Source organism: Babylonia areolata, chromosome 8, assembly GCF_041734735.1.
Source record: "Babylonia areolata isolate BAREFJ2019XMU chromosome 8, ASM4173473v1, whole genome shotgun sequence".
Taxonomy (NCBI): Eukaryota; Metazoa; Mollusca; class Gastropoda; order Neogastropoda; family Buccinidae; genus Babylonia; species Babylonia areolata.
The window spans coordinates 39110941-39120940 of NC_134883.1; the positions used below are offsets into that span (position 1 = coordinate 39110941).

A 10000-nucleotide genomic window follows, 5' to 3' on the forward strand; every position below is an offset into this window, starting at 1 on the left:
GTGTGTGTACACATATACATACACTGACTCGTTAACTCGGGCGGTGGCGTTGTGGATTTTGTATACTTATGCAGCGAGAAGATCGCAAGTCCATGGTTCGAAGCTGACGAGCGTCTGTTTTGATTGAAGTTTTTTTTAATGGCTCTTCACTGAAGCATGAGTGCTGGTCTGAGTGCTAGTGATTCGGATAAGACGACAAACAGAGGCCCTGTATGCAGCAATGAAGACGGGATGTTTATTTTATCTTATTATCATCTCTCTTTTTTTTCTTTCTTTTTTTTTAAGCCGTCAGTAGTTGCTGTTGTTGTGGCCCAACACAAGACCCCACCACTCTCTACTTCTGCTTCTTCCCCCCTTCCTCCATCGCCAACCCAAAATTCTTAACCACACGTAACACGCAGACACACATACACAGACACAGACACACCGTGGCACACACACACACACACACACACACTCACACACACGCACACACCTCTGCTAATGATGGTGTGGATGACCCTCAAAGCCCCATTCAGGTCCCCCTGGTCTTTGAGCACCCTGGCCCTTCGCAGCGTCACCTGAGGCGCCAAGGCCGTGCCAGGGCTCACACGACGCAGATCCGCCACGATTCGTAGCAACGGTTTGGAGCGTCCGAATCTGTTAGGATTAGTAGACATTGTGTCTGTAAAGCTCTGAATCTTGTGCAGAGACAAATCAAAGCGCGTCCACACCAGTCACTCACAAGCAGCGTAGCTCTGATTCAGTAGGGTTAGAAGATGAAACTTATCAATACGTGTATATAGAAAGCTTTAGGTGTAGACTGGGAAGAAGGAGGGGTGGGTGGGTGGGAGTGGGGGGTGGGACTGAGTGAGGTGGTGTGTTGGAAAGAAGTAGGTTTTAAGGCCGGGCCTGAAAGCCGGAGATGAGTGCCAGTGCACAGGTTTGACGAAGCGAAATTGGGAGCTTATTCCAACGGTGAGGTTCAGACAGAGAAAGAGCGGCGACACGTCTCATTAAGGAGAAGAAGAAACACGTGAGCGCTTTTTATCCCTCCCATTAACTGCAGACATTTGCCTGAATCTTCCAGGTTAATTACATATCTCTGCTCAGTCATACTCTCGAAAGTCCGAAGTGTCTTCCATTCCTTTATGTTAAATTGTTAGATGCGGGAAAATGATGATGATAATGACGATTATCATCATCATCACTATTATTATCAACTTTCCTGGTTAGTTTACAGATGGACTCTTCTGCTGTAAAGGTATCGTCCTGCTTCTAAACAAATAATGTGCCACTTGACATGAAAAAAAACATGAAAAAACACAGCTCTCTCTCTCTCTCTCTCTCTCTCTCTCTCTCTCTCTATATATATATATATATATATATGTGTGTGTGTGTGTGTGTGTGTGTGTGTGTGTGTGTGTGTGTGTGTGTGTGCGTGCTGGTGTGTGTGTGTGTGTGTGTGTGTGTGTGTGTGTGTGTGTGTGCAAATGTGTAAATGTTCGCAGTGACATTAATTTCACTGATGAATCATTACCTCTCTAGACCAGACAGTATAACAATATAGATTTATATCGTTGATTGAATGATAGGGTTACGTGGACACTTACACACTCCTATACGATTTACAAACACAGTCATTTGCACAGTCGGCTGTCTACCGTGGCAAAGCCGACTATGAGATGTCTTCAAACGTTCATCATTCGTTTCCTGTCATTCAGTCAGGCCTTAGTTACTCTCACACAGGTCAGGTCATTAGATCTGCTACTGGTAACCTGTAATCCAGTACAACCTGTTCATGGTCGGGGTGCCGGCGACTAAACCGGGACTGGTGAGGCGGGTGGCTAGACACCCTTATGGAATTAAAAGATCCATAAAAGGGCGTCGGCTCAGGAGAGCCACCGACGGCCATCTAGCTCCACCGTGCTGTGTGCATGCCACACGCAGTTGGCCCCCGGGGTGTGTCCACCCATGCATGTGAAGTCTGGATCCGGCAGAAGCTGCGGAAGAAACCTATCGGTTCAACGGAGAGGAAGGCGGTTACAGCAACGCACTGTGGAGTGCAGAGAGCAAGATGCGACACCGAAAGGATATCTTGGTCATCCACTGCATCCGTGCTCATCCTCCAGTCGTCTCGACTTAGTCTTGCCACTGGAAATTGGTGAACCCGGACGAGAGAGTGAGGTTGACGTTGCGCAACTCCTCTTCACTTTAAACAAACTCATCGCGCAAGTCATCATTCATCCTTAATGACCTTTCATCCTTCATCCTTTCATCACCCCCAAGTCCTGTGGCGACAGACGAGCGACGAAACGACAGGTGTGGGTACACTGGCAGTCGCAGCCGCAGACCTGCACGCAGCGGCTCAGGCCATAGGGTCGTTCTTCATCGACAGGAGCAGCGATGGAGCTCGGCAGCCGTCTGAGCGTCTTAGCAGCCCTCTTTAGGAATGCACTGCTCACCCCCCTGGCATGAGGAAGGGGCTAGAAAAGGTGCCCTAAAAATTCCCTGCTCCATATCACCCTGGCCAGCATACCGCGGCTGGCGGGGACCCTACATCAGCGGTCGAAACAAAGAGAAAGAAAAGGAAAAAACAAGGATCGTTCCTCTCACCATTGGTGCTTGGAACATAAGGACTCTCCTGGACAGAGATAACGCGGACAGACCCCAAAGGAGAACGGCACTAGTTGCATCCGAACTCGCCAGATACAACATTGACATCACAGCCTTGAGTGAGACTCGGCTTGCAGGCGAAGGCGAGCTCAATGAACGGGGGGAAGCGAAGAGCGACGTGAGCCTGGCGTTGGTTTTGCAGTAAAAACAGCACTTGTCAGCAAGCTAGCTGGAATCCCAAAGGGAGTCAACGATAGGCTTATGTCCTTGAAACTCCCACTGGCATCTGGCCAGAAGCACCTCACCATTGTCAGTGCCTACGCCCCAACCATGACCAACCCGGATGAAGTGAAGGCGAAGTTCTACGAGGACCTTCACTCTGTCATTGCTGCTATCCCGAAAGCAGACAAGCTCATCATTCTTGGGGACTTCAATGCTAGAGTTGGCTCTGACTACATCTCCTGGGATGGAGTGATTGGAAAGCACAGCGTGGGACACTGCAACCCAAATGGATTGCTTTTGCTTCAGACCTGTGCAGAGCACGAACTGCTGATAACCAACACAGTTTTCTGCCTCCCTACCCGTAACAGGACGTCATGGATGCACCCTCGCTCAAAGCATTGGCATCTCATCGATTACGTCATCGTCAGAAAAAGGGATAGGCAAGATGTACGTGTGCCAAAGACCATGTGCGGCGCCGAGTGTTGGACAGACCATCGCCTTGTAGTCTCGAAGCTGAATATTCGAATCCAACCCAAGAGACGCCCCCAAGGCCAGAAGGCTCCACAACGGCTCAACATCGCTAAGCTGAAAAACATCACCATCAAACAGACCTTTGTGGAGCTGCTGGAAGATCGTCTGGAATCCGCCTCTCTGGACAACCAGAATGTGGAGTCTGACTGGAGTACCCTGCGCGAGCTGATCTATAGTACAGCTTCAGAGACCCTGGGACCCATGACCAGAAAGCACAAAGACTGGTTTGATGAAAACTGTGATGAAATCAAGCAGCTTCTGGATGAGAAACGCCGTCTGCATCAAGCCTACCTGAGCAACCCAAAGTCCACATCAAAAAAGGATGCGTACAATGCCATCCGCAGGACTGTTCAGCAAAAGTTACGTCAGATGCAGGATAAGTGGCTGAGTGACAAAGCTGATGAGATCCAGGGATATGCTGACAGGCACGATATGAAGAGGTTCTATGATGCCTTAAAAGAAATCTACGGCCCCACCCTCCCTCCTCAGTGCAGATGGGAATACCTTGATCACCGAGAAGGAGAAAATTCTCGAACGCTGGGCTGAGCACTTCAACAGTGTCCTAAATTGCCCTTCCTCCATAAATGATGAAGCCATAGACCGTCTCCCACAAGTCCCCATCAACGAAGAACTGGACGATCCGCCGACACTTGTTGAGATTCAGAAAGCAATCCATCTGCTATCTGGTGGCAAAGCACCTGGCTCAGACTCCATACCAGCAGAGGTCTACAAGGATGGAGGCACTATGCTGACTGAGAAGCTCCATCAGCTGTACTCACTCATGTGGAAAGAAGAGACGATCCCCCAGGATTTCAAAGATGCATCTATTATTCACTTGTACAAGCGAAAGGGGAACCGGCAAGCCTGTGATAACCATCGGGGCATTTCCTTACTCTCCATCGCAGGCAAGATACTTGCCAGGATCCTACTAAACCGCCTCACAGCACACCTTGACCAAGGTCATTTGCCTGAGAGCCAATGTGGATTCCGGAAAGAGCGCGGAACCACCGACATGGTGTCTGCTGCAAGGCAGCTGCAAGAGAAATGTCAGGAGCAAAATGCTGATCTGTTCTCCACCTATGTCGACCTCACTAAGGCCTTCGACACTGTGAGTAGAGAGGGACTGTGGAAAATCATGGCCAAGTACGGATGCCCTCGGAAATTTATTTCCTTGGTCAGCCAATTCCATGAAGGCATGCAGGCTCGAGTCCAGGACAATGGTGAAACCTCTGCTCCTTTTCCTGTCACAAATGGTGTCAAGCAAGGCTGTGTCCTGGCGCCAACACTGTTCAGCCTCATCTTCTCTCTGCATTGCTTACTGATGCCTTCAGAGATGGCGATGTTGGAATCGGCCTAAAGGACCGAACAGATGGCAAGCTGTTTAACCTCAGAAGGCTTCAAGCAAAAACTAAGGTCATGACAGACATCATCAGAGACTTTTTGTTTGCTGATGATTGTACCCTCAACGCTGGATCTGAAGCTGACATGCAACTCAGCGTTGACAAGTTTGCCACTGCCAGCAGGAACTTCGGCCTTACCATCAGCACGAGGAAAACTGAAGTTCTCCATCAGCCAGTCCCAGGGAAACCACACGTTGAGCCCAACATCACAGTCAACGGTCAGAGACTCAGTGCGGTGGAGCGGTTCACATACCTTGGCAGCACACTGCCACGAAATGCGACCATCGACGATGAAGTGAACGTCAGGATTGCAAGAGCAAGCATAACCTTTGGCAGACTCTATGCAAATGTCTGGAACAGAAGAGGCATTGGTCTTGAGACCAAGCTAAAGGTCTACAGAGCAGTAGTTCTCCCAACACTACTGTACGCCTGCGAAACTTGGACAGTGTACCAACGACACGCCAAGAAGCTGAACCACTTCCACACAACATGCCTCAGGAAGCTACTGGACCTCAGGTGGCAAGACAGGACCCCAGACACGGAGGTGCTTGCAAAAGCCACCCTTCCCAGCATCTTCACCATCCTGATGCAGTCCCAGCTTCGCTGGGCTGGACACGTGGCGCGCATGCCAGACCATCGGCTGCCCAAAAGGCTCTTCTATGGCGAGCTGCAACAAGGGAAGAGATCACATGGAGGTCAGAAGAAGCGCTTCAGAGATACTCTGAAAGTTTCTCTGAAAGCGTTTGATATCAACCCTGACTCCTGGGAGGAATCTGCAGTGGACCGTGACAAATGGCGCGCTGCTGTGCACAAAGGCGCCAAGTTGTGCGAGGCCAACAGGACTGCTGCGGCTGTTCAGAAGAGGCAGGCCAGAAAGTCACGGGCAAACAAGCTCCCTGACAATGATATCCTGTCTTTGTCTGCCCCAACTGTCAGCGAACATTTCGTGCGCAGATTGGACTATTCAGCCATCTGCGCATTCACAGATAGATTCATGAGCATGCCCCCCCCCCACCCCCACCCCCCCCATCCCCCAGCTGGATGACAACGATGGTCATCATCGATCTCGATGGACACACACCACTACCAGTTACTCTCACACACGCGCGAACACCACACACACACGATCGCACGCACGCACGCACACACACACACACGCACGCACGCACGCACGCACGCACGCACGCACGCACGCACGCACGCACGCACGCACACACACACACGTGAGTATCAGAGTTGGTTTTAACACGAAATTTTGCCATGGACAACTGCCGTATTGGATTTTTTTTTAACGTGCGCTGAGTGCTTGCTGCACACGGCGAGACCTCGGTTTATCATCTCATCCGAATGACTAGCGCCCAGACCACGACTCGAGGTCAAGTGGAGGGGGATAGCTTTCTGGTAGGTGTGGGACTGCAGAAGGCGCTGGCGGCTAGTATGCGGACTGACCGGTAGAGGGCGCGGTCCACAGTGAAGATGAGGGCTGCAGTCACGGAGAAGTCACACTGCATGGCGAAATGGATGCACACCTGTAGACAGTGGGGTTTTCCGTGAGTTCTGTGTGGGGTTGTGCGTGTATGGGGGATGTGTGTATGTGTGTGTGGTGGAGGGCGGGGGAGTGGGTGTGTATGTGTGTGTGTGTGTGTGTGTGTGTGTGTGTGTGTGTGTGTGTGCACGCGCGCATATATATGAGAGAGAGAGCGAAGTGAGAGACAGAGTATGTGTTCATTCGTTCATTTGTTCTTTTGCTCAACGTCTGTCCACATAATTATGTGATTTAAGATGAGAATCCATCATCTTTCCCACCCCACCATGCCTTAAATCATCACTGCTTTCCCTCTTCCTCTCTCCCCAATTAGCATAAAAAGGATATAACCGAAATAAAACAAACTATATAGTCAGCCAGTAGAATTACAGCAAAGAGCCAATGGGGCTCCAACTCTGAACTATTTCAAACACATGTTGATTATCATAAAACACATTTCTAATGGGAGCAGATGGACCTGCAGATTTTGTAAATGATATAGGTAAATATGGTTTTAACTGTTCATATTTATGGATGATATGCACGGGGTTAATTTCATTACCGCGAATGCAAGTCACATTAGAAGTATATTTTGTTTTGGCAGTGTATGGGGGAATCTAAATGAGCGGCGTGGGAGTAATGCCACTGAAATGGTGCAGATGAATGGGGCAGCAAAAAAAAAAAAAAGGAAAAAAAAAGTTTTTATGGCATCCAGTCTTAGTCTGTATATTAGACTGGTGAGCCATCTGCTGCTGTGATGTCCCTTTGTTTTAAAAGAAAACATGCGATCAATTCTGCGCGAGCTATTGATAGTATTTTCTTTGTCAGGGTCAAACTTCTGTTTCAGTTTATGACATGGTTCCAGAAAGTTTTCTCCAGTAGTGAATAACCTTCTTGTAATTAATATGGAATGCGAATTTCTGGCATTGTAAATATTCAGTGTGCCTTTTTTACGCACAACGATCCGATTCACCCGCTCATTTCCTACAATCCCTTTGTTTGAAAAGATCCAACAAAGATTATTCTTTGTACCACGGATGGTCTAAACATGAAGAGAGAGAGGATGGTCTGAACATGAAGAGAGAGAAAGAGAGAGAGAGTGTGTGTGTTTGTGTGTGTGTGTGTGTGTGTGTGTGTATGTGAGAGACAGAGACAGAGTGAGACAGACAGCCAGCCAGAGAGAGAGAGTGTGTGTGTGTGTGTATGTGAGAGACAGAGACAGACAGAGAGAGAGAGTGAGACAGACAGCCAGCCAGAGAGAGAGAGAGAGAGAGAGAGAGAGAGAGAGAGAGTGTGTGTGTGTATGTGTGTGTGTGTGCAACGTATCAAATGTAATAACGAACAAGGCACATTTCTACACTTTCTATGAATAATCTCCTTCGCACCGTACACACAGCTCTCTAACAAATTCCTTGTTAAGACACTGTTAGAAATCCACGGTAGACCACACACACACACACACACACACACACACACACACACACACACACACACACACACCAGAACAAAACAACCCCAAAAAACCAACAAAGCGACCAAATCTCACACAAAGCACATCCACGTGAGTCAGGGAGGGGACCTCGTGGTTGGCTGTGGCCAGCACCTCCGGCGTGAAATCAGGGGGCATAAACGGGATGGTTTGGTGGAGAGCCAACTCCAGTCTGCTGGTGACCTCCCCTGGAAGCAGTGCCAGCCACAGACGCAAGAGCTCTGCCGGGCTCTTTGATGTCCACGGCGGCTCTAGTCCCTGGTTCTCATGGACTGGAAAATAACCAACGTGTGTCTCACACATGTGCTCAGTTTCAAGTGAGTGAGCATGAAGTATCCCCTGTGGGGATGGCGGGGTCTTCCAGTATAAACAGCATCCCCGCCCTCTGGAGATTCTGTGCTAGAAATTTCCTCTTTTCTATCACTCTCTTTGTTTCTGCCTTGTTTCTTATTCCTTCACTGTTGTCTCCTTTTTTCTACCTTCCCTGTCTGTTTCTCTATCTTTTTTCATTTACGAGCCTTGACACATTTTCTCTTTTCCGCAGTCTATGATGTACTATCTGTGCTGCAGGTTTTTGTTCTGTGAGGTTATGAACACTGGGATGGACAGAAGCTGCCCATTTTGCAGCGTTATTTACCTATATGGCCTTTTATGTATTTTTGTTTGACTTCGAATTATTGGGTCTTTTTTCCCTTATTTATGATTTTTTGTAACCTGGGGATGATGAATTGAGCGGAATGGCTGGCGTCCTCGGCATGGCCTAGTCTTGTTTGCCCGAAGGAGCTAAATGGTTGGGATACTGTGTCATGAACTGTGTTTTGTGGGTTTGTCTTAGTGTTGTTTTGTAGATGTGACAATTTTGTGTTGACGCGGTTTAGCATTTGTATGGTTTGACAGTCCTGATCAGATATCGCCCTGTGCGGTCGGCTGGACTATAAACAACAAGAACAAGAACGAACATGAAGTAAACTGAAATAAGTTGTGAAGTTGGCTGGTTGTACATTGTCACTGAGTTCGACCGAGAAAGGCGCGCCCATTTAAAGTGACAGCAGCAATGTCCGCTTATCTTCTGTCTCCAGGTATACACCTCTCTGTTCCAACATTCACCAACATTTAGCAATAAATGCGGTTTCATTCTAAATCCAGTTCCGCTCTTAAACTACTGTAATTAATGATGGGCCCCACAATAAATGCACTGGCCTATGTGTGCGTAATATGACATTTTAGTTTAAAATACTGTTAGATAGTTCGAAGTTGATTCTTTTTTATTTTATTTATCAAATGTGTTTGTTGTATGTGTGTTTGTTACAGTATGCTAGTTTCTGCCTGTCCTCAGTATGCTAGTTTCTGCCTGTCCTACATACTGAATATCTGTGATTATCGTGCATTGTTTGTGCAGCTCAGAAGACGGCCCGGACAGAGACAGTAGACTGACAGAGTGTTGTAGGTGACGGCCTGGACCCCAGAAGAGGTAATGTGTGGCGATAAAAGCCTGTTCCTGTGTATACTGCCCCTTCTTTCATGATCAGGACGGCATCAGACAGGCCCGACAGACACACACAACACACACCTGCAGGGTGAAGGTCTGATTCGCCTATACCCGTTTCGCTTTCTCTGTGACTGGAACGCCACCCTCAGTGGCCTCTCGAGAGTCTGACTCCCTGTCCCGTTTTAAGCCTGCCTGCCATTCCAGTTCCGCCTATTCGGCCTTTCTGTCTCTGTTATTGTCTGACTGTCTGTCTGTCATTCTCTCTCTCAAACACACACACACACACACACACACACACACACACACACACACACACACACAGATAGAGAGAGAGAGAGAGAGAGAGAGAGAGAGATCAATAAATTGATCATGGCCGTTTCATGGTTGAATGCCCATCAACACACACAGACCACAGCACCAGCAAGACGAACACAGCACAACTTACCTCTGTCTACAGCCAGGTCTAAATCGAAACGTTCCAGGATCGAGTCAGAATCAGGCAGCGACATCTTTCCTCTTTTTCGATGGATTAGCTCTTTGGAAAACAAATGGTTCTGTTTTTTCAAAAGGTTACTTTCATTGTACACCCCGGATGATTTTTGGCGGTTTGTTATGATCTACATCGAACGGTGCTCACATCGATCGTGTTCTTGAAGTGGTTACGGAAAGGCTGCAGTTTCTGTTCACTGTTCTAAAAACAGGTGGATAGTGCATGTCTTCTTTGAGTCCCTTTGCTAACTGAAGCCACT

The 10000-nt window shown here is 48.3% G+C and overlaps 1 protein-coding gene across 2 annotated transcripts in view; it reads right to left on the minus strand.

Annotated features, from left to right (window-relative positions):
- Positions 1-10000, minus strand: part of LOC143284787 (uncharacterized) — a 30462-nt gene that overhangs the window by 20021 nt on the left and 441 nt on the right. For both annotated transcript variants that reach the window (XM_076591807.1, XM_076591808.1), the window contains 4 exons: positions 9697-10000; positions 7820-8034; positions 6198-6277; positions 476-639 (listed from right to left, as the gene is read on the minus strand). The exon at positions 9697-10000 is cut by the window's right edge. In XM_076591807.1, coding sequence (XP_076447922.1) covers positions 476-639; positions 6198-6277; positions 7820-8034; positions 9697-9760 — 523 coding nt within the window. In that variant the 5' untranslated portion in view covers positions 9761-10000. The remainder of the gene's footprint in view (positions 1-475; positions 640-6197; positions 6278-7819; positions 8035-9696) is intronic.